Genomic DNA, 24967 nt, shown 5'->3' with positions numbered 1-24967 from the left:
CTGCTGAGCTTCTCCAGCAACGTCTGTTTTTGTTTTATTGTCTGTCAACCTCTGCTTGTTCAGCAGATCAGAGCTTGTTCAGGCAGATACTGTTTCAGAGATCTGCTGTATCTTCCCAACTGTTTCCTCCCACCTTTCCAGCACTTTGAAACACGACAGGCTTGCAAAATAACAAGTAGTGCGGGGTTGCAATGAGACCTTTGAATCTAAAGTAGGATACATGCAGGTTCGTCACTCCCTGGGTTGGTTGCTCAGTCGCTGGAGGGTAACAGTCTGAACTCAAAAAGCAGAGTTCTGAGCAGCCTGGCCCTTGGACAGCAACAGAACGTAGACGGCGTGGGATGTACAGTGTGGTGCAGGTTAGTGCTGCAGTCTGGAGGTCACTGTTAGGTTGGATCATGGGGATCTAGAGGAGGTAAGTCTGTGATTGGGACTCAGTAGGTTTCATGCAAGTAGATCGCAGATCTCAGAGATACTGTTGAGGGTCAGATTGGAAGCTTGTGGTCTTCGGGAGATCTCTTTGTGGAGTGAGAGTGCTTTTGAGAGATGAGGATGGGCCAAAAGTTAAAGCTGGGGCCATTGAGAGATCGGATGGGGGTGTTGGAGTGCAGAGAAGACAGGGTTGAGAATGACGGTGATTGTAGTCAGTGTTTCCAGTCCATTACATTCTACAGTGTTTGGAATTGATATCCTGCTGTTGATGAGCACTGCCTTATGCTGCCTAGAGATCATGCAAGGCCTAAAACCCACTTCAGATGTAGGCAAAGAATGTCACACAGAGGGAGAGTGTTGGAAGGGTTAGTAAGGCTTATTATTGTGACCTATTGAGCCACACCACCAACATTTTTATGTATGGTTCTGAAGTAGAACTTGAACCTGAAGCAGCAGGCTCAGGGGTAGGGACGCTACCTGCTGAACATTCACAAATGCCCCCCAGAAAAGTGTCTATAAAGTGAAATATTGTAGGAATTCAAAGACTTTGTTTCTGTCATCTTTTGAGGAACAGAGTTTCAAAGCCATGCCATGCTCTGATCCTCATCACTTCTGTCTTAAACGGGTGACCTCTTATTTTCAATGGGAGTGTCATTTTCGACACCTCTTCATGACCACTAGTTCTAGTTTCTCCCACAAGAGGAGATATCCTCTCTACACCCAACCTGTCACATCCCAGTAACCCCCACTTCCCCCATCTCATATGTTTAAATCAAGTCATCTGAACTCCACTGGATATGCTTCCCAAGCCTTTCCAACCTTTCCTCATAAGATGACTTACCCATTCCAGGTATTAGTCCAACAAACCTATTTTGAACTGCTTCCAACACATTTAAGCGCTTCCTTAAGTAAAGAGATCAGTAGTGTACACAGAACTTCTGATGTGGCCTTCCCATGATAACTGAAGCGTAAGGTTCCTACTTTTGCACTCCATTCCCCTTGTGATAAATGAAAACATTGTATTAGCTTTCCTAATTACTTGCTGTACCTGCATACTAAGTTTTTACAATCCATGTACTGGGAGACTTAGATCCCTCTGAATCTCACAGCATTATGATAAGACTTCTTTTGGCACAGAATAGAAAGTGCAACAGCTTTGTATAAATGAGTGAAAACAATGGAACATAAACATGATGTATTTATCCCTTTGTCCCTATTATAGCATTCCTGGCTCGATGTTACTGATTTTGGTTAAAGACCATCACATTTTCTGGCTTAATTCATTGACTGCATCAGAGATAGACAATGAACACAATGGCTAACGTATTTTAATGTTGAATTATTATTGATTCCTAAGGCTTAACAAGCAGAGGCTCCTTTTTGTTGAAATATATCATCTTGCCCATCAAGCCTGTCTCTCACATACAATGAGAGGGGAGGGCATGACTAAACACATACACTTGCCCCTCCACTTTCCAACTCTGTCCTATTGAACAGAAATGAAGGTCGTTGTGATAGTTGGAGTCAGGCACTTCAGCCCCAGGCTGTCACTGCAGGCGTTCCTCAGAGTAGTGTTGATTTGAGCAGGATGTTTTTATGTAATGCAGCAATGCTTATGTTACCCCTAGAAACTAGGTGTGTATATAGAATTGTGTTGAATCCAACAGACGTTTATTACAACTTGTTATTATATTAAAATATTACATTCACAAGCACATAAGTGGCTGGGCTAACGTTAAGGTAGTAGCTTATAACAGACGAGCATGCTTCCAGTTAATGTGCCAGGCTTCAAGTGATCTTGGGGTAAGATAGAGCCTGAGAACCTCTATGTGCCCTAATGACATTCTATGATAGGGTGACGATATCATGACCATATCTCTTAAAGGTGCTCTATGACTCTATGACTCTAAGGGGCAAGTTGCACCAAGCAACCAGCCCATGCTGAACATAATCCCAAACTAAACTAGTCATGTCCCTGCTCCCAGCCCATATCCCTCCAAACCTTTCCTATTCATGGCCTTATCCAAATGTCATTGACCATGAGACATCACATAACAGTGCGATTGATTCAGCCATCTTCATCTGCTTCATTTTTAAACCTTCCCTCCATCACAGGTTTGGAAGTGAGGATGTTCATGATTACACGATGTTCAGCACCATTCTCAACTTCTCAGGTCCTTACCCAAGCCTGAACTGATAAGTAGCAAGTAAAATTTGCACTATACCAGTACCTGGCAATGACCATCTACAACAAGAGAATCTCGTTTTGCTGTTCAGCAGCATCATTGTTGTTGAATGCCCTACTATCAATATCTTGGGGGTTACTTTGAAACCAGAATGTGAATGTGACCTAATATATGAATACACGTCAGATGCTAGGAATTCTCTGCCATGTAACTCATCTGCTGTCTCCCATGTGCCTGTTCACTATCTACGAGGCACAACTTAAGAGTGTGATAGAATACTTGACTGAATGGGTGTAGTTCAAACAACATGAGAAAGTTCATCACAAAGCAGCCTTCCTTATTGGCACTTTGTTCTGCATTTTCAACACTCACTCCCTTCGCCACCGATGCAGTCACTGCAGTGTGTACCATCTGTAGAACGTACTGTAGTATCTCACAAAGGCTCCTTCAACAGTTCCTTGTTATCCTGCAGCCTCAACCATGTGGAAGTACAAGGGCAGCAAGTGCATGGGAACACCATCGCCTGTGTGTTCCTGTCCAAGTGACACATTGATCTGATTTGGAACCACATTGCCACTCCTTCCCTGTCACTGGGTCAAAATGCTGGAAATCCCGAACAGTATTGTGGGTGCCCTATAGATTGCAGGGGTTCAACAAGGCAGCTCATCAGCACCTTCTCCAAGGCAATTGGAGACAGGCAAAGCATGCTAACCTAGTCAGCAATTCCCTCATCCCAAGAAGAAATATAGACAACAAAGAAGCCACACTGGCCCATCGGGTCTGTGCCTGTAGTTTAAAAGAGGTTTCAGTCCCGAGAATCTATATAATTCTGTTCTGACAAATGCAATTGAGCCTGCTTCCACCAATCTTTCATGAGATCTCATGTTAAAATTAACTCCTTCTGTTAGGGTCCAATCTTCTTGAATATTGGTCCAGTTTATAATATCAGCCATTGTGTGATCCTGAAGTACACTGCGAATCTTTAGCTGAGATCCAAGGCACAGCAACAAATCCTTGGGTGCATGACATATCCACAACTTTGCTGTTGTTTGCATTCCCTCGGCCTCAGAAGATTCTCTTTCCAACTTGACTGGTGCCTAACTTTTCCTTAAGCTTTGTGGTGCTGTTAAAGGGGACATCTGCAGTCTTTGTCATTTGCATTGTTGTCAGTACTTACAAATTTTAGCCTGCAGCTCAAGTGAGTGCAGGATGAAACTGTTGACTCTCTTTGTTTTGCATTTCTAACAAAACATGTTTGGAGGCCAGGTTGTAAAACACAATATCGTATTAGCGAGTTTCGAGAAGATTTGTAGCTCAGATTGAGGTTCTGGATGTGAGTTTGCTCGCTGAGCTGGAAGGTTAGTTTTCAGACGTTTCGTCACCATTCTAGGTAACATCATCAGTGAGCCTCCGACAAAGCGCTGGTGTTATGTCCCGCTTTCTATGATGTCATTTTCCTGCGTTGGTGATGTCATTTCCTGTTCTTTTTCTCAGGGGATGGTAGATTGGCTCCAAATCAATGTGTTTGCTGATGGAGTTCCGGTTGGAATGCCATGCTTCTAGGAATTCTCGTGCATGTCTCTGTTTGGCTTGTCCTAGGATGGATGTGTTGTCCCAATCAAAGTGGTGTCCTTCCTTATCTGTATGTAAGGATACGAGTGATAGTGGGTCATGTCGTTTTGTGGCTAGTTGATGTTTATGTATCCTGGTGGCTAGCTTTCTGCCAGTTTGTCCAATGTAGTGTTTGTCACAGTTCTTGCAAGGTATTTTGTAGATGACGTTCGTTTTATTTGTTGTCTGTATAGGGTCTTTTAAGTTCATTAGCTGCTGTTTTATTGCGTTGGTGGGTTTGTGGGCTACCCTGATGCCAAGAGGTCCGAGTAGCCTGGCAGTCATTTCGGAAATGTCTTTGATGTAGGGGAGAGTGGTTATGGTTTCTGGGCCCGTTTTGTCTGTTTGTTTGGGTTTGTTGCTGAGGAATCGGCGGACTGTGTTCATAGGATACCCATTCCTTTTGAATACGCTGTATAGGTGATTTTCCTCTGCTCTGTGTAGTTCCTTTGTGCTGCAGTGTGTGGTGGCTCATTGGAATAATGTTCTAATGCAGCTTCGTTTGTGGGTGTTGGGATGGTTGCTCCTGTAGTTCAGTATTTGGTCCATATGTGTTGTTTTCCTGTAGACGCTGGTTTGAAGTTCCCCGTTGGCTGTTCGCTCTACTGTGACATCTAGGAATGGCAGTTTGTTGTTGCTTTCCTCCTCTTTTGTGAATGTTATGCCAGTAAGGGTACTATTGATGGTCCTGAATGTTTCCTCTAATTTGTTTTGTTTAGTGATGACAAAGGTGTCATCCACATAGCGGACCCAAAGTTTGGGTTGGATGATTGGCAGAGCTGTTTGTTCGAGTCTCTGCATTACTGCCTCTGCTAAGAACCCTGATATCGGAGATCCCATGGGTGTACCGTTGGTTTGTCTGTAGGTTTTGTTATTGAAAGTGAAGTGGGTGGTGAGGCATACGTCCACTAGCTTGATGATGTTGTCCTTGCTGATGAGGTTGGTGGTGTCTGGTGTATGTGTCGTCGGTTCTTCTAATAGTGTCATCAGTGTTTCTTTGGCCAGGTTGATGTTGATGGATGTGAACAGGGCTGTTTACGTCAAAGGAGACCATTATTTCATCCTCTTCTATCTTGGTGTCTTTGATGGTGTTCAGGAATTCTTGGGTGGAGCGAATGGAGCAGCGGGAGTCTTCTACTAGGTGTTTTAGTCTTTGGTGTAGTTCCTTGGCTAATCTGTAGGTTGGTGTTCCAGGTAGCGACACTATGGGTCTGAGAGGGACTCCTGGTTTGTGAATTTTTGGTAGTCCGTAGAAGCGTGGTGTGTTGGATCCATCTGGTTTCATTTTTTGGAAGTCTCTCTTGTTTAACTCTCCAGATTTTTGAACTTTTTTGAGGAAGGCTGTGATTCGGTTCTCTAGTTGTGGGGTCGGATCTATCGCCACCTGTTGGTAAGTGTCGGTATCTACAAGCAGTGCGTTCGCTTTCTCAATGTCGTCTGTTCGGTTTAAGGTGACTGTCAAGCGTCCTTTGTCTGCAGGTAGGATAACGATGTTTTTATCTTTTTTGAGTCCTTTTAGGGCTTTCCTTTCTTGTGTATTGAGAGTGTTTTCTTCCTTTTTCCTGCTTAATGTTGGAATGCTTAAACATTCACAAAAGAGGAGGAAAACAACAAACTGCCATTCCTAGATGTCACAGTAGAGCGAACAGCCAATGGGGAACTTCAAACCAGCGTCTACAGGAAAACAACACATACGGACCAAATACTGAACTACAGGAGCAACCATCCCAACACCCACAAACGAAGCTGCGTTAGAACATTATTCCAATGAGCCACCACACACTGCAGCACAGAGGAACTACGCAGAGCAGAGGAAAATCACCTATACAGCGTATTCAAAAAGAATGGGTACCCTATGAACACAGTCCGCCGATTCCTCAGCAACAAACCCAAACAAACAGACAAAACGGGCTCAGAAACCATAACCACTCTCCCCTACATCAAAGACATTTCCGAAATGACTGCCAGACTACTTGGACCCCTTGGCATCAGGGTAGCCCACAAACCCACCAACGCACTAAAACAGCAGCTAATGAACTTAAAAGACCCTATACAGGCAACAAGAAAAACGAATGTCATCTACAAAATACCTTGCAAGAACTGTGACAAACACTACATTGGACAAACTGGCAGAAAGCTTGCCACCAGGATACATAAACATCAACTAGCCACAAAACGACATGACCCTCTATCACTCGTATCCTTACATACAGATAAGGAAGGACACCTCTTTGATTGGGACAACACATCCATCCTAGGACAAGCCAAACAGAGACACGCACGAGAATTCCTAGAAGCATGGCATTCCAACTGGAACTCCATCAACAAACACATTGACTTGGAGCCAATCTACCATCCCCTGAGAAAAAGAACAGGAAATGACATCACCAACCCAAGGAAACCTAACCAGATAAATAGAAAGCGGGACATAACACCAGCGCTTCGTCGGAGGCTTGCTGATGATGTCACCATTCTAGGTAACGAAATGTCTGAAAATGAACCTTCCAGCTCAGCAAGCAAACTCACATCCACAATATCATATTTTAAAATCAGTTTCATTTTGTGCATTGCTGGGGGATGTATTTCTTCCTGTAACACAATCCACTTGTGGTCTTTGATGACAATTTTCTATTGCATGTGCTAGCAAAACCCGAGCCCCTTCATGACTTTGTTTAGTCTGCTAAATGCCTGATTCCATCTTGGTGCAACTCGCCGCTTAGAGTCATAGAGCATGGAAGCAGACCTGTCAGTCCAATCTGTCCATGCTGAACATAATCCCAAACTAAACTAGCCATGCCCCTGCTCCCAGCCCATATCTCTACAAACCTTTCCTATTCATGGCCGTATCCAAATGTCTTTTAAATGTTGTAATTATGCCCACATCCACCACTTCCTCAGGAAGTTTATTCCATGTACAAGCCACCCTCTGTGTAAAAAAAAAGGCCCTCATGATGATGGAGGGAAGGCCACCAAAGAAGCGGTTGATGGGCCTAGGACACTACCTTGAGGAACTCCTATGGAGATACCCTGGAAGTTGAGGTGACCGACCTCCAACAACCACAACCAGCTTCCTGTGGGCCAGGTATGTCTCCAGCCAATGGAGAGTTTACCCTGATACCCATTGATTCCAGTTTTGCTGTGGCTCCTTGATGCCACACTGATCATATGTGGCCTTGATGTCAAAAGCTGGCACCCTCACCTCATGTATGGAATTCAGTTCTTTTTGTCTGTCAGAACCAAGGCCTTAAGGAGGTCAGGAGCTGAGACGGCCTGGCAGAGCCCAAACTGGGCATCACTGAGCAGCTTGTTCCTAAGCAGGTGCACCTTGAAAACACCACTGATAACAGCTTCCATTAGTTTGCTAATGATCGAGAGGGAACTGATGGGGCAGTAATTGGCCAAGTTGCATTTGTCCTACTTTTTGTGTACATGATATACTTGGACAATTTTACACATTGTTAGATAGATCCCAGTGTTGTGACTGGACTGGAACAGGTTGGCTAGGGGAGCGGCATGTTCTGGGAAACAAGTCTTCAATACTATCCCCAGAATGTTGTCCTAGACCATAGACTTTGCACTGTCTAGTGCCTTCGGTATCGTTGCTTGATTTCACGTGGCGTGAATTGAATTGGCTGAAAGCTTGTATCTGTGATGCTGGGGATCGTTGGACGAGGCTGAGATGAATCATGCAGTCAACACTTCAGGCTGAATATTGTTGTCAATGCTTCAGCCTTACCTTTGCACTGATGTGCTGGGCTCTTCCATCAGTGAAGATGGGGATATTTGTGGAGTCTTCTCCTCCAGTGAGTTGTTTAATCAACCATCACCACTCACAGCTGGATGTGGCAGGACTGCAGAGCTTAGATCTGATCTATTGGCTATGGGATCACTTAGCTCTGTCTATCACTTGTTGCTTATACTGCTTGTTTATTTATTTCTTTACGACTTAATTGAAAAAGCAAGAGATAAAAAATTGTCAACACACACAAAAGAACAAATAACTGGTCCTATTAATTTATAGCTTTGAATATGATCAGACTTCGGTAACTCAATCACAGAATAACATCTAGTAAAAGTGCAGTTTATCATTCAAAATCAGTAACCCTGATTTTAATGCTTTGTATTTTAAATGCACCTCTTTTGTTACAAACTACAAATGTCTATTCCTTCTGTGCCGTTAGTAATCAATTCAACAGGAGCATATCCATAACTTCTGAGCACGATAGTATGTGTGAATGGGTTGTATGATGGAATTGGGTTGGTGCAAGTTCGAGTTCTATTCTGCTCAGTTTCTAGAATCAGAACAGAGCAAGGATCTTTCAGCAGAAAGGAGAGAAAATGAGAGGAACTGTTATCCCTCCTTCATCACTGTGGTTCGAGGCAGCTTGTATTCCTAACAGAGAATCATAGAATAGGTAGGACACATAAGGAGACCGCATTGCCAGTGCTGGCACTTTACAAGAGCAGTTCAGCTGGTCTCACATCCCCATTCATTGCCCAGCAATCTTTTATATCTTCCATGATTCTTGTTCCCATTCGAAAGTGACAATTGAATCTGCCTCCACCAGATTATTTGTACGTTCAAGATTGAAAACGCTTCCTGAGTACCGCTAGCTTTCTGAGTTGCCATTGTTACTTTTGTCAATCACCCTTAATTAGTGTTGGCTGAGTCTTGAACCTTCCACTAATGGAAGCATTTTGTCCCGATCTATTTTGTCCAGACAAGCCATGATTTTGAACATGCCTTTCAAAGCTCCTCTAAATCTTCTCTTCTCCAGGGAGACCAACCTTGACTTTCCAATCTGCCCACATACTGGAGTTGCTCATCTCTGGAAACCATTCTATTAAATCCTTTCTACAACCCCTATAATGTCTTCAGATTGTTGCTAAAGTGCAGTCCCCAGAAATGGACACAATGTAGCTGAACGCAGTGCAGTGTTTTATAAAGTTTCATTGTAAATTCCTTGCTTATCTTATGCCTTTATTTATAATTTCTGTCTGCCTTGTCAGCTCTTTCTGAACCTGCGCTACATCTTCAACTATTTGTGCTCATATGAGCCGTAAGATATAGGAGCAGAAGTAGGCCATTCAGGTCTCCTGCATCCCTTTTACAATTGAACCCTTTATTTTATATTGATGACTGCATTATTCCCAGCAAAGTGGAGCACTTTGCACTTCTCTCATTAAGATTCCTCCACCACAAGTTTGTCCATTCTTTGATGCCCATTTGACATTGATCACTGTCTTTCTTTCAGTTTTCGATATTTTCAAGTTTTGTGTCATCCAGGGATTTTGAACGTAGACCATTCCCACCCAAATCTAAGTCATTAATTTGGATAAAGAAAGCCATGGTTCTAATACTGATCACAATGGAACCTTAATGTGTACCTTCCTCAAATCCGAAATGCATTGGTTCACCTTCTTGTTCATGCTTCTTGTCATTCAGTAAATACCATATCTGTGCTGCCACTGTCCCATTAATATATGGGTTTTATCTTTTGCTGATAAATCTATTACATGTCCCTTCATTTTTTTTTGGAAGTCTGGATACACCAAATCAACTGCATTACCCCATCAACCCCCTCTTTTGTCCCATCAATAACTTATTTAACACAAGCCTTCCTTTCTCTGTGTTGGCTTTTCCATGTGACTGTTGACTTTTTCCTTCGTTTATAATTTCTTAAAGCTTTCTTACCACCCAGGTTAAACTGACTAGCGTACAGTTACTGGGATTAATACAGTGAGTAAAAATTCACAATACACCCAAAACAAAATATAATTATTGTTTTAGTCATTTGGACGTTAAGGTACAGATCAACGAGGATTCAGTTGAAAGGTGAAACAGGCTTCAAAGGTTACATTATCTACTCCTACATTTCTAAGCTTAGCACTTCTGCATTATTTTATGCTATCATTTCTGCTTCCATTTAATAACATGTTCAATTCAATGTATATGGTACAAGGAGACGGTGATTAAATTTATATTAACCTAAGTGAATAAGCATATTGTATAGGAATTTTAAACAAATAGGAAAATTTAACTTCTGTTAAAGCTTTTGAATTTTAATTTTATAGAAACTTTAAGCTGCAGGTCCAAGCCAAACCGAGGAATGAGTGTCCATGAGCAGTTAATCAACAAATTGCCTTTTATGCTTATGTAAGAGAGACAAGCCTTCAACTCCACTCCATCTCCTATCTGAGGGGCGGAGACACTTGAAATCTGTGGCAGTGGGGAAACTTCATGGATTACTTTCCTATAGCACTGTTACCACTGGGAGCAGTGACCTTGAATGTAAAGAAAAGGCCATCACTTGATGAACCAGGGTCACGGTGGAGAAACTGATGCTAATTTATTGTGAAACGTTTAACTTGGCAATGGTTGATATTTGTTACGAGGCACCCCCCACCCCCCCAAGAAATAGGCAACATAATTTGGCTTGTCAATCGTCAGGGTTTGGAAACCTTGTGAAAATTCTTTGGCAGATCATTACTTTCATTATACATTATATTAGGTGATCACATGTTCTGGGATATATTCAGTTTACTTCATTTTTTTAACGTGCCAATATATCTCCCCTAATTTTCTCCCCTCCCTTGAAAACGTCATTTCCTTACTGGGATATAGTTGCACATGCAAAAAAGTGGAAGTTACCATAACAAAGTGTGGAGCTGGCTGAACACAGCAGGCCAAGCAGCATCTCAGGAGCACAGAAGCTGACGTTTCGAGCCTAGACCCTTCATCCAGCATCTGCAGTTCCCATTATCTCTGGAAGTTACCATTGTCCACTCTCTAGCTGGAGAGAGATGATTGGTGGCACATTTGTGCTGAGGGTTACCACATCTCAGGCCAGGGCTGAGGGGTTCAGATGTCGGGGGCTTGCATGGTGACCTCAGTCAATGCCCACACTGTTGACATCACTCTGCATTGCAAACCAGCCGTCTCAGTTAACCAACCCTATTTATTAGGTTCTTTCCTAGGAGACTGTTGTTCATTTATTAGATTTAGCAGTCAGTCTTTATAGACTGTTGACTCTCTAAAGATGTTATAGTTGTGCTTGATCTGCATCTCATCATCCAATGGCCCACACAGATACACACTTCAGATGTTGTTCATTGATTTAAGGAATGAGAGTCCTGTGATTTCCCTTTCTAACCAAGAGGCACTCAACTTGCTAATGAAATGCTTACAAATTCTTGACTTCAGTCAGCTAACTCAGTGCAAAAAGAGGTTGAACCTGGGATCTTTCTGGCCTGTCTGATTCTGTCAGTAACTGGATAAACTTGCTGAGTTGTTGATTTATTTAATTCACTCTGTAAAGAATTGAGATTACAATGTAAATGCAAACTAATAAAGACACTTCTGTTCGTTCATGAAAAAAAAGCCATTTCCCAAACCTAGACAGGGATCTAGAGTGCTGCCTTTCTTCTCCCTTGCTATACCATACTCGATTATCGTGTAAATAATATAGCAGCTTTTGAAGTGTCATTCTTGAATGAGTTACCACAAGATTTGTGACAGAGGTGTTATGCTGAACTAACCTTTCTTCCATGCACAGAAAAAGTTTCTTTTACCTTGATTCCAAAAGACAGAATGAGATCAAAAGTTTATTTGTATGGATAATTATTGCTGGAAACCTGAACTCTGCACCTCCCAGTCGCGAACCATTTCAACTCCCCCTTGCATTCCTCAGACGACATGTCTATCCTGGGCCTCCTGCAGTGCCACAATGATGCCACCCGAAGGTTGCAGGAACAGCAACTCATATTCCGCTTGGGAACCCTGCAGCCCAAGGGTATCAATGTGGACTTCACCAGCTTCAAAATCTCACCTCCCCCAACTGCACCCCAAAACCAGCCCAACTCGTCCCCTCCCCCCACTGCACCAGACAACCAGCCCAGCTCTTCCCCTCCACCCACTGCATCCCAAAACCAGTCCAACCTGTCTCTGCCTCCCTAACCTGTTCTTCCTCTCACCCATCCCTTCTTCCCACCCCAAGCCGCACCTCCATTTCCTACCCACTAACCTCATCCTGCCCCCTTGACCTGTCCGCCCTCCCCAGACTGACCTATCCCCTCCCTACCTCCCCACCTATGCTCTCCTCTCCAACTATCTTCTCTTCTATCCATCTTCGATCTGCCTCCCCTTCTCCCCCTATTTATTCCAGAACCCTCTCGCGCTTTTGTGCTCCTGAGATGCTGCTTGGCCTGCTGTGTTCATCCAGCCCCACACTTTGTTATCTCGGAGTCTCCAGCAGTTCCCATTATCTCTTTACAAATTAGACTGTAAGCTACATTACAGGAAGCTTTCATTCCATTTACTTCCTCGTCTGATCTCAGGTACTAGAAACGATCGCTAGTCTTGATGAAAGTTGAGGCTGACTTATTTTTGGGAACTTGTATATAACTAGGGTCAAAACCCACTGTCAATGCTCAGTCACCCACTCAATGAACCAAGATATGTATGCCAATTCATGCCAGTGGGATTAGTAGAGTCTTCCTTTCAGAATATTAGTGGCTCAATTTCTATGAGGGAACATCAGGCAGTAGCAAAATATAAGTAAAAATCTTCAAACCGAATTGAGGGATAGAAAAATTATCATTCCACTTCTGAGGAAAGTTAACTCTGATTTCTCTCTACAGATGCTGCCAGATCTATTGAGCTTTCCCAGCAGTTTTTGTTTTTGTTTCTGATTTACAGCATCTGCAGTTCTTCTAAGTTTTGAAAAATTATCATTACTTGATCCAGCTAAAATCCTCTTCCATTGGGTCCAAGACTAGTTATTTCAAGTATGTTAAACACAAATGTATCAGGAATGGCTTCTAATGGCTGTTCATTCCATTTTACATAACCTGAAGTACCTGACTTATCATACAATATCCCCATTAACAGAAAACATATTGAGCTTAGGCCAAGCACAAACTGTCAATAATGAATTTGGTGACTTCCAAAACTGCATCCATCCCATTTTCTCAACCTTTTAGTGCGTAGTTGACCACATCGATATGTTTTGCTGTGTAGATATGTCTGGCATTTAATGCTGAACGCACATCCTGAAGTTAATGGAGATAATAGAATCGGGGTTGCGCTAACAAAGGAACATTCCTGTCTTCAAAATCCGGGTCTGTTTTAATAAACAGGGAAATCATATTTCTTCAGCTAGGAACTTAATCCCACAAAATCCAGCCAATGCATTCTTCATGACGGAATCAACCTGTTTTACAAAAATGGATTAAGCTGACTTAACTGGGGGAAGTGGCGGGGGGGGGGGGCGGGGGTGTGAAATGCAGCAATTTAGAAGAGTGCACCTGTTTCTAGGACAGGCCCAGCTGTACAAATTGTATCAGTCCAGGAACTGGAAGCGAGCTGAGGCCAGTGGCACTGCGTAGAGTGCCTCTCTATCTGAAATTGAATGACACAGACCGGACGTGTACCAAAGATAGGAACAGGAACACACTCATTCACAGTCTATTTATTCCCTCACTTAGGCTGAATGACTATTTCCATCCACACACATCAGCTGATTGTGAAACATGTTTGAATCTCCCTCTGGGAATCGTAAAACTCTCATGAAATGCCCCACTAATTCCTTCATCCTAATTGGGATTTAAAATCTCAACGAGCATCTGATTGATTCAAAATGTGTGCAGCTGTACTGGCAGTGCTGTAACATACTGCCACAAGTCAGATCAGGTTTTACACATACCAGGCCTGCACACTAAGAGTGGTAAGTGCAGACGAATGCTTCAATTGGCCAATTCCCTTTGAATTGACGTGTGATTGTTGCACTTAATGATAAATGCCCTCTGCACGTATCTTTTTGTCATTAATGTGAAGTTTCCTCACACTCTGTCATCCGTTTCTGGAAGTCAGTGCTGGGCTGTCATAAGATTCACTCAGTGCATTGAATTTGATGCCGGAACCGGTGAATTTTGACACCAGGCCTTGGCCAGTGAGAGGATTAAATGTTTCCTTTGAAAACTATCTGATCCCGCCCATTTGTTCACATTATCAATTTAAATCATCAGACTCAACCAAGAAACTTGGAATGAAGAACTTTAGCTTAGATTATGTTGCAAGGCTAATCTAGGATTAAACACTGAGAGTAATTTCCTCATTGTCGATGGTTTTGTGTCACACTGCTACAGAGGAAAATATTCAGGTGGATCACCAATAGCTTGGCCAAAGGGGTAGATTTTAAGGAGACAGCAAGAACTGCCGATGCTGGAGTCAGAGATAACACAGGGTGGAGCTGGAGGAACACAGCAGGCCAGGCAGCACCAGAGGAGCAGGAAAGCTGGCGTTTCGGGTTGGGACCCTTCTTCAGAAGGAGTATTGGTATGCAGGTTTCATATTTAATAACTTGCAAATTTGAGTTTGAAGGACTGTGAATGCCTAGATAGGGATTTTCATGTAAAGGGCAATTGCAGATCTTGAAAAGCACGTGACTCCAGTTTAATTGCTGACTTTGTTTATCTGATCTCACTTCCCATTGACTGGGAGAGTCCTAATCCTGCTTGGAGATTGTTTGGATTCTCAGCGGGGGAGAAGGCAGCTCAAAGTAAGAAGCTTCCCAGCTCAGCTGTCCTATTTCTGAAAAGTACTCTTGTTACAGGCCCAAAGTGATACCAAAAGCCCTGGCCCAGCTGTTCAGGCATGAAAAGTTGCTGTAGTATTTGTCACTATTTCCTTAATGACTGCCCTTCAAAGGTCACCAGTGACAACTGTATGTGTTCAGCGACATTTTGTGTATCAGAATGTCAGCGGACGGCCTTTGTTTGCCTTCAGGGACTAAGATTTATTGGCCAAATATTTTCTAAAGTTGACACACTGCAGAGAGAAATTTGGTTTTATTTTCCTTCGCCTGCTCTGATTTGTATGTTTCATCTCGAGGGACCAAACTTTCTCATGTTGCAAACTGTGTTGACCAATCTTGTGAATCTTCCTGGAATTAGTTTTGTTTTGTAAGAAATCAATTTTTTGATTATTAAAGAAACCTGGTTATTAGTTCTTTTTGTTCGAAATCTAATATAAGGAAAGCACTTGACCATACCACATTGGGAACGATATACAATAATCTCATTTGTGTTGCAACCTATAGAACTAAAACAAGATAGTGCACTCCTGTCCTGTTGTAACAGAGAGATTTAAGGGGTGAATTTGGCAGTTGGGGGCTTGCTGCCAACGAGTTTGAGTGCTTTAAACTGGAGATACACAGGGAGCCAGAAATAGACAAGTGCAGAGATATTGGGCATTTATAGATCTGAAGGAGATGACAAAGATAAGAGAGTAGGGAGGCCAGGAATATAGACTTAAGAAGTTGGGACTGTTCTGCTTGGAGAGAAGAAGACAGAGGGGAGATTTAGTAGAGGGTTTCAAGATATTGAGCGGGCTAAGCCGTTCCCCTTGTAAAAGGAACAAGAATGAGAAGGCATAGATTTAAAGTGATGTGTAAACAAAACAAAGGGAATGTGAGAAAAAAAACTTAGGGTCTGGAAATGTGGTAGAGGAGGTTCAGTTGAGGCATTGAACTAGGCATTGGATGATCATTTGAATAAAATGTCAAGAGGTTGGTGCTAGGTAATAGAACCAGTGCAGGCACAATGGGCTGAATGGCCTCCTGCACAATTACAATTCTCTGAATCTGTGATAAGACTGGAAGAAGCCTTCTGTGTGGCTCTGTTTTTGGACTGTATTGTTCATTCCAAACTATGCGATAGTTGGAGGAGCATTGAAGAGAGACAACCTTCATGGGAGTAAGCAGAAGGCCCAATGAATCTCAATGTTTCTGTGTATCATCGGACAGTACTCAGTGCAAGATATCAGTTTTTAAATCCCAATTCTGATAAGTATCTGACCTGTACTTATGAGGGTAGGCACAAAAGGAAGTTTGAGTTAAGAAGTTCAGCTTTGAGTATAACTAATTGTTTGCTTAATTTCTTTAAAATAGCGGAGTTTATGAGATAACGTGATGAATATTCCCAGTTCCAGTTAAAGTGTGGTGATCAGTGAGTTTCATGCTGTATGGTTCTCCTCATGCCACAGGGTGAATTTCTCGTGGAATGGTGTGGCAGGGAAGGTGCTGAGCTCTTCTGGTTTCTGTAAACCTGATGCCCGTATTTAAACTCCAACTGCGCACCTCTTCAGATGCTGCAAGTCAGGCATGACCTGTCTAAGTGAGAGGCGCGATCCTGACTGTAGAAAGGTGCGCTGTCTCATTGCTTCCGGGACGGGGCTATGGAAGTTCTCGAGGACAGGTTGGTGATCAGGAGGGCACTGAAGGAGGTCACACCGGCAGAACCAGGACAGCCTGGACAGAAATTGAAGTATCGGCCAGTGCTGTGTTCGCGCAAGGGCAGCCCAGCAAGGCCACGAGAACTTCTCCTCTGCTCCAGGGTGGGTGGGCCTCAGCATCCTCTCCCTCTGCTGCCTCAGACACCAAATCCAATACTCTGCCCGACTCTGCCACTGCACGCACATCACCAAAAGCTGATGGGCTCAGTATTGTTTGCAGTGTGTCCTCTCGATTGCTCTCATCCTCTCAAGCTACTACACCTCGTGCCCCTCTGTGCCTCCTAGTCAATCACTGGAGCCATCTCTCCTGCTCATGAAAGACCACAAAACGCCTGTTGCAATCCACTTCCATCATTCTCAGTCCCTCCCTTGGTGGTCAAGACCACCCACTCCAGCAGCGATGGGTCAGCAGCTCCCTTACTGATGGAGCTGTAATCCCTGTGCTAGGCGCACTTGGCAAACTGACAGTGCTCAGCCCCCTGTTATGTCATTGGACAAGCCCCTTGGCGATGGCTTCTGTTTGGCTGCAGTTTCCTTTAAGCCCACTGAAGACTTGTCTCCTTTGAAGTGCACGTGTTGCCGTTTACTTGAAGCACATATGGCTGTGTAAGCTGCTAGCATGTGCTGAAACTCCGATGCTGATCTAAAATGATGTACGACAGTGACATCTCCACCTCGTTCTGACTGAAATGCACATTCCTTAGTGCTCCCAGCAGCTACAAACTGCCTGTCTCACTGTCTGTGCTAAAGAGCAAGCTGAATTGTAGAAGCTGGTAGCCTGTAACTCAGCGTTAGAGTCAGTGTGTGTGCTAAGAATTACATGTGAAAGCAGACAGAGGCTGGAAACGCACATTTCAGTGCTGTACTGAGGGAATGCTAAGAAAACAATCTAAGAGCTATAAGATGCCTGTGGACATGTCATGAGCGTCCTGTGTAAATCATGGAACCCCTACAGTATGAAAGCAGGCCACTCAGCCCAAGATGCCCACACTGACCCTCTGAAGAGCACTCAGATCCACCCACCTATCCCTGCATTTCCCATGGCTAAACTACCTAACCCTCACATCTTTGGACTGTGGGAGGAAGCGCAAACTTCACATAGACAATCACCCAAGGCTGGAATCGAACCCAGGTCCCTGGTGCTGTGAAACAGCAGTGCCAATCACTGAGCCACTTTGCTGCCCATGTATGAGATGTACGGCAATCCCTGTTTATAAGGTGAGCTGGCAGAAACATGCAAACCCATAGGTGTTTCTTAGCACCTAGGTGAAGGGCAGAGAGGGTGTCTGATTTGACCCGAGACCATGTGTGATGATGCGGAGATATGGGTGGTTTCCCAATGCTGAATTTCCAGATGCAGTGTCTAGGAGGACCGTGACCATGGAGCATGCAGGGATGGTGAGCAGAAGAAGGAGTCATATAATGGGCGGAATAGAGATTCAAGCTGCCAGGCACCCTTTCTGGTTCCTCTATCGGGAATTTATGCCACCTAGTTTCTCCATGGAGAACTCAGATTCGGGTATAAATAGCATGAAGTGCAGTTTTAGCAAGATGCAGATGCAAATGAATAATGTAGGTGGCGCTGTGTAATTGTAAGATTCTGAAAGCACCATTTAAGGCTTGGGGGCAAATTTGAACTGAATTGACTTAATTGTCATGTGTGCTCAAATGACTACAGTGAAATGTTTACAATTAAGGTGCCATGTTAGGTAGAATGTATCTGGGTTCAGACTCTTTAGTAGAAATTATTAAGGGAAAAAAATTAGAAAAGTAAAGAAATAATAAGTCTGGCATTACAGATCATAGGAATAAATTAGAGAGAAGAGAAATAAAAACTTCAGAACCAACAGTCATTCCAATTCAGTCCACGCTCATCAGGCCAGGAGACCACTCTGGAATCACTTGAGGCTGGAAGGATATTTAGGATATTATTTGTCAACATTAAGACCTGATTTTTATTTTATTCTGTCACTATTACTCTTGCCACAACAGGGAAGGGATAATTCCACTCAGAGTAGTTATTTGTGTTCATGTTTCATTTTTATGGAGTCAAATTCTTTTGTTTTGAACAGTGAACTGTGGCTTCTTTCTTTCAGTTAATGTCTGGGCTTTCAGGTTTCCAAAGACAATTAAAATATTGCTCATCTGTACTGAGACCAGACCAGAAGCCCAGCACATTCTTCCTTTTAAGATAATTCCCTTTAAGTTGCTTGAATGATTCTGGCGCCACCAGATTCTCAGGCTGTTCATTCCAAATTCTTACCACTTGCTGGTTTAAAAAAAAGTTTTTCCTCACATTATCATTGCTTCTTTTGCTAATAAAATCTGAGTTTCTTTTTAAATTTCAGGAAGACTTTCATGAAGCAGTGTTACTTTTAAATCACTGTGTTTGCTCATTGTTTTTGATGCTAATGGTTACATAGGAGTAATAAGATAATGGATAATAGTTAAAGGTAATTCTGCCCATTAAGCCTGTTCTGCCATTCAACAAGATCGTGGCTGTTCTTCTGGAGTCTGAGAGTCATACAGCATGGAAACAGACCCTTCAGTCCAACCAGTCCATGCCGACCATGTTCCCAAATTTATCTAATCCCACCAGCCTGCACATGTCCCTCCAAAGATCTCTTATTCATGGACTAATATAAATGTATTTTAAATGTTGTAACTGGAAGCTCATTCTACACACAAACCACTCTGCATAAAAAAATTGCTCCTCATGTCTTTTTAAAATCTTTCTCCTCTTACCTTCAATAAGTGCCCCCAAATATTGAAATCCCCCACCCTAGGGAAAAGACAGCTGCCATTAACCTTATCTATATCCTTCGACCTCTTATGCTCCAGTGGAAAATGTCCAAACCTATCCAGCCTCACCTTATAACTCAAACCCTCTGTTCTATCTTAATATCATTTCTCCCCCCCTATCCCTTGATGTCTTTATTGTCTAAAAATCTACTGGTCTCTCTTGAATATACTTAATGACTGAGCTTCCATTACCTTCAGTGGCAGGGAACTTCAAACATTTACCATTCTCACCTTTAACTTTACCCATTTGTACCATCAGGGCCAGGCAGCATCAGAGGAGCAGGAAAGCTGACGCTTCAGGTCTGGACGCTGCTTCAGAAAAAAAATGGGAATGATGAAGGGGGCGAGCTTGATCGGTTGGATGTTTCCAGCATTCTGTGCTTTTATGCTGGAAACATCCAACACCTGCAGTAATAAAATGTGAGGCTGGATGAACACAGCAGGCTAAGCAGCATCTCAGGAGCACAAAAACTGACGTTTCGGGCCTAGACCCTTCATCAGAGAGGGGGATGGGGAGAGAGAACTGGAATAAATAGGGAGAGAGAGGGAGGTGGACCGAAGATGGAGAGAAAAGAAGATAGGTGGAGAGGATAGGTGGGGAGGTAGGGAGGGGATAGGTCAGTCCAGGGAAGACGGACAGGTCAAGGAGGTGGGATGAGGTTAGTAGGTAGATGGGGGTGCGGCTTGGGGTGGGAGGAAGGGATTGGTGAGAGGAAGAACAGGTTAGGGAGGCAGAGACAGGTTGGACTGGTTTTGGGATGCAGTGGGTGGAGGGGAAGAGCTGGGCTGGTTGTGTGGTGCAGTGGGGGGAGGGGACGAACTGGGCTGGTTTTGGGATGCGGTGGGGGAAGGGGAGATTTTGAAGCTGGTGAAGTCCACATTGATACCATATGGCTGCAGGGTTCCCAGGCGGAATATGAGTTGCTGTTCCTGCAACCTTCGGGTGGCATCATTGTGGCAGTGCAGGAGGCCCATGATGGACATGTCATCTAGAGAATGGGAGGGGGAGTGGAAATGGTTTGCGACTGGGAGGTGCAGTTGTTTGTTGCGAACTGAGCGGAGGTATTCTGCAAAGCGGTCTCCAAGCCTCTGAGATAATGGGAACTGCAGATGCTGGAGATTCCAAGATAATAAAATGTGAGGCTGGATGAACACAGCAGGCCAAGCAGCATCTCAGGAGCACAAAAGCTGACGTTACGGGCCTAGACCCTTCATCAGAGGGGCTCTCTGATGAAGGGTCTAGGCCCGTAACGTCAGCTTTTGTGCTCCTGAGATGCTGCTTGGCCTGCTGTGTTCATCCAGCCTCACATTTTATTATCTTGGGGTCTCCAAGCCTCTGCTTGGTTTCCCCAATGTAGAGGTAGCCACACCGGGTACAGTGGATGCAGTATACCACATTGGCAGATGGCCAGGTGAACCTCTGCTTAATGTGGAATGTCATCTTGGGGCCTGGGATAGGGGTGAGGGAGGCCACCCCCCCTCTCCCCCTCTCTCCCTATTTATTCCAGAACCCTCACCCCATCCCCCTCTCTGATGAAGGGTCTAGGCCCGAAACGTCAGCTTTTGTGCTCCTGAGATGCTGCTTGGCCTGCTGTGTTCATCCAGCTTCACATTTTATTATCTTGGATTCTCCAGCATCTGCAGTTCCCATTATCTCCAACTGCTGCAGCATTCTGCTTTCAGATTCAAGTTTGGAAATCTTGGATTTGACTGCCACCTAGTGTCGGAGAAATTAAACTACAACTTTGAGAAGAGATTAGTGTGCAGTGAGAGAGATAATGGGAACTGCAGATGCTGGAGAATTCCAAGATAATAAAATGTGAGGCTGGATGAACACAGCAGGACAAGCAGCATCTCAGAAGCACAAAAGCTGACATTTCGGGCCAGGGGGATGGGGAGAGGGAACTGGAGTAAATAGGGAGAGAGGGGGAGGCGGACCGAAGATGGAGAGTAAAGAAGATAGATGGAGAGAGTATAGGTGGGGAGGTAGGGAGGGGATAGGTCAGTCCAGGGAAGACGGACAGGTCAAGGAGGTGGGATGAGGTTAGTAGGTAGCTGGGGGTGCGGCTTGGGGTGGGAGGAAGGGATGGGTGAGAGGAAGAACAGGTTAGGGAGGCAGAGACAGGTTGGACTGGTTTTGGGATGCAGTGGGTGGAGGGGAAGAGCTGGGCTGGTTGTGTGGTGCAGTGGGGGGAGGAGACGAACTGGGCTGGTTGAGGGACGCAGTAGGTGAAGGGGAGATTTTGAAACTGGTGAAGTCCACATTGATACCATATGGCTGCAGGGTTCCCAGGCGGAATATGAGTTGCTGATCCTGCAACCTTCGGGTGGCATCATTGTGGCACTGCAGGAGGCCCATGATGGACATGTCATCTAGAGAATGGGAGGGGGAGTGGAAATGGTTTGCGACTGGGAGGTGCAGTTGTTTGTTGCGAACTGTGTGCAGTGAGGATGCTTTTGGCATTGTAAAACTATTAAAAGTGGTTGGTTCAGATGCTCGGCCATACTTTGATTAAATTGAACTTTGCAGCATTTTCTCATTCTCACCACGTACGTGTGTGTGTGTTTGTTTGTTTGTTTAGGGGTGGCAAGGCAGCTAAAGCAGTTAGCATTGCTGTCTCACAGCACCAGGGTCTCCGGGTTCAATTCCACCTTTGGGTGACTGTCTGTGTGGAGTTTGCACATTCTCCCCGTGTCTGCGTGGGTTTCCTACGGGTGCTCCAGTTTCCTCCCACAGTCCAAAGATGTGTAGGTTAGGGTGGATTGGCCGTGCTAAATTGCCCGTAGTGCTCAGGGATGTGTAGATTAGGTGTGTCTGGGGAATGGGTCTGGGTGAGATTCTGTAAAGGTCGGCATGGACCCGTTGGGCTGAAGGGCCTGTTGCTACACTGTTGGGATTCTATGATTAACCATGGGGAAATGCAGGGTTGAGGGTTGGATCTGGGTGGAATGCTCTGAGATTCAGTGCAGACTTGATGGGCCGAATGGCCTACTACCACATTGTAGGGATTCTGTGAATTTGCAGTGAATATGAATGAGTTGCTGGCCTGGATATTACATGCCCCCCACTTTGTGCCATCTAGGGAAGATGAGTGTTTGGCCACCCACTGCCAAGCTCACTCTGATGATACAGAACCCCTACAGGAAAGAGGCCGATTGGCTAAATCGAGTGTGCACTGACCCTCTGAAGTGCATCCCACCTGGATCCTGTCCCCCACCGAATACTTCTGACCCCACATTTTACATGGATAAACCACCCAACCTGCATGTCTTTGGACTGTGGGAGGAAACCAGAGCACCCGGAGGAAATTCCACACAGTCACCCAAGGCAGGATCGAACCTAGGTCCTTGGTGCTGTGAGGCAGCAATGCTACTCACTGAGCCATCATGCAGCCCACTTGGTAGACACGATATCAGCAGCCCATACACTACCCGCACCATGACACGATTGGCATGGACAGCTGGACAGGAGTGAGTAATCCTTTCTTTTAAACTGTTTAAAGGAGGAAAGAGTGGGGTACTATCATGGAAGGGACTGCCTGAGAAGACAGCAACCACCCCCATGTTGTGAAACCCACTCCACTATCCCTCTCTGAAAGATACCATGATCTCCTACCCTAGTCTAAAGTTTTCAGAATGATCTTCCCATGGAATCCCTGGATCCTTCTTCCTGGGCCTGCCAGGAATCCTGGCAGTGCCCACTGCACACCCCATAATTTGCAGCCCATTGATCAGGAGTCAGACTGAATGCAGCACAGAAGGTGGCCGTCCAGCTGCATTCAGTCAGTTGCATTTCTCCAATTATCCCGTAATCCTGCATGTTTATTCCTTTTAGTGCAACTATCATCTCCTGTTATACCACCTCTCATCTGGCTGTGGGTTTCATGTCAAATCACCTGCTATGCAGAGGAATTCTTCACCTCACCTTTTGCCTAAAATAGTGTGTTTTTCATGTCATCAACTAATTGGGCAAGCTTTCATCCATCTACCTTTGCTAGACCTGTGCACCTCAACCTGACTTTGTAGCAAAAATTGTTTGTCCCTGGCATCATTCTGGAAATTTTCTCTGCACTCTCTCAAACAGTTTGACATGCTTCCTGAAGAGAATGAAGATGGTGCATGGTGTGCACGCGTGTGTATAAGGGTATGAAATCATGTTATGTTTCTGAGTAATTTCTGACACCATTATCTTAATTTGTCTCGAAATAGTTTCAGGAGGGCTGCCTTCACTAAGCAGGAGGCATACATAATGTCTAATTACGCTAAGGTTATGTCCAAGCGTGCTGGAACCCAGAGGTGAGATTTCATCTTGAGCAGATGCAATGGTGTTTTCATGAAGGAGCCAGCATTACAGACGTGAGAGGATAATCTCAAGTCGGGCAACAAGTTTTAAATGGGGAAAAAAATATTTAGAGCAAAAAGCACCGAGGATGTCTTTTAACCTCAGAGATAATGGGAACTGCAGATGCTGGAGAATCCAAGAAAACAAAGTGTGAAGCTGGATGAACACAGCAGGCCAAGCCCCATCTCAGGAGCTCTCTGATGAAGGCCCGAAACGTCAGCTTTTGTGTCATCTTGCCTAGCCCCTCGAAGTTTGACAGTTCACTCTTATGCCACATATGCTTAAGACGTTTGAACAGATGCAGGGAACGCACAGTGCTCACTCGGAGCTGAAAAAGCAGCAACTTCTGCGTCATTTGCAGGGAAATGGCTGCACTCTGAAATGATGAGGTGTCACCATACTGGCCTGAATTTTCCAGGAATGATGTTTGTGCCTGTTGCGAGGGCAGCAACCAACAGGGGAAGTGTGTGCAATTTAACTGAGCAGTGCGCACCATAATCGATGGTGAGATGATAGAAATATTTAGAATGTTTGCGAATCTGAGGGTTGGGTTGGAAGGAATCAGAGGAAGGGGTGTTTGAAATGCTGTGACTGCATCAGTTCAAAATGTGGAAGAGGACTGGCAGCAAGCATATCTTTACTGCCTGGTCAGGTTATTGGAACCTGCAACAGGACTAACGTGACCAGACAAGGTAAACACAGGAAGGATGTTCCCAATCGCCAGAAACTCCAGAACCAGGGGTCATGGTCAAAGGATGCAGGAGTGAGATGAGGAGAAATGTTTTCACTCAGACAGTGGTGAGCCTGTGAAATTTTCTGCCACAGAAAGTAGTTAAGAACAAAATACTGAATGTTTTGAAGAGGGTGTTAGATATGGCTTAGAGGACTAAAAGGAAGAAAGGGTGCAGGGAGAAAGTGAGAACAGGGTATTGGATGATCAGCCACGATCATATTGAACAGTGGAGCAGGCTCAAAAACCCTTGTTTTCTATGGCAGTGATAAAATGGACATTGACAATGCTTACCAGCTCTCTAAACCTACACCAACAATTGTTTGAGCTCCAGAAGGGGACATGAGAACACATGATGTTGTGCTGAACTTCTATCTAACCTCCACCCCTACCTTATACTATCATCCATATGCCTATCTAATAGCTGCTTAAATGCCCCTAATGAGGCCGACTGAACTACACTCTCCAGCAATGCATTCCACGCCCCTAACACTCTCTGAGTATAGAACCTACCTCTGACGTCTCCCCTATAATCTACCTCCACTCACTTTAAAACTATGCCCCCTCGTAAT

General features: G+C 44.4%; 1 protein-coding gene across 1 annotated transcript in view; it reads left to right on the top strand.

Annotated features, from left to right (window-relative positions):
* LOC125456426 (dynamin-3) overlaps window positions 1–10337 on the top strand; it is a 232545-nt gene extending 222208 nt beyond the window's left edge. Inside the window, exon 22 of the mRNA XM_048539519.1 lies at window positions 10305–10337. Within this exon, the coding sequence (XP_048395476.1) occupies window positions 10305–10313 (9 nt within the window). The 3' untranslated portion in view covers window positions 10314–10337. The remainder of the gene's footprint in view (window positions 1–10304) is intronic.
* Window positions 10338–24967: the final 14630 nt, after the last annotated feature.

Source organism: Stegostoma tigrinum, chromosome 8 (assembly GCF_030684315.1).
Source record: "Stegostoma tigrinum isolate sSteTig4 chromosome 8, sSteTig4.hap1, whole genome shotgun sequence".
Classification (NCBI taxonomy): Eukaryota; Metazoa; Chordata; class Chondrichthyes; order Orectolobiformes; family Stegostomatidae; genus Stegostoma; species Stegostoma tigrinum.
This window is presented reverse-complemented; position numbering and strand designations above follow the sequence as displayed.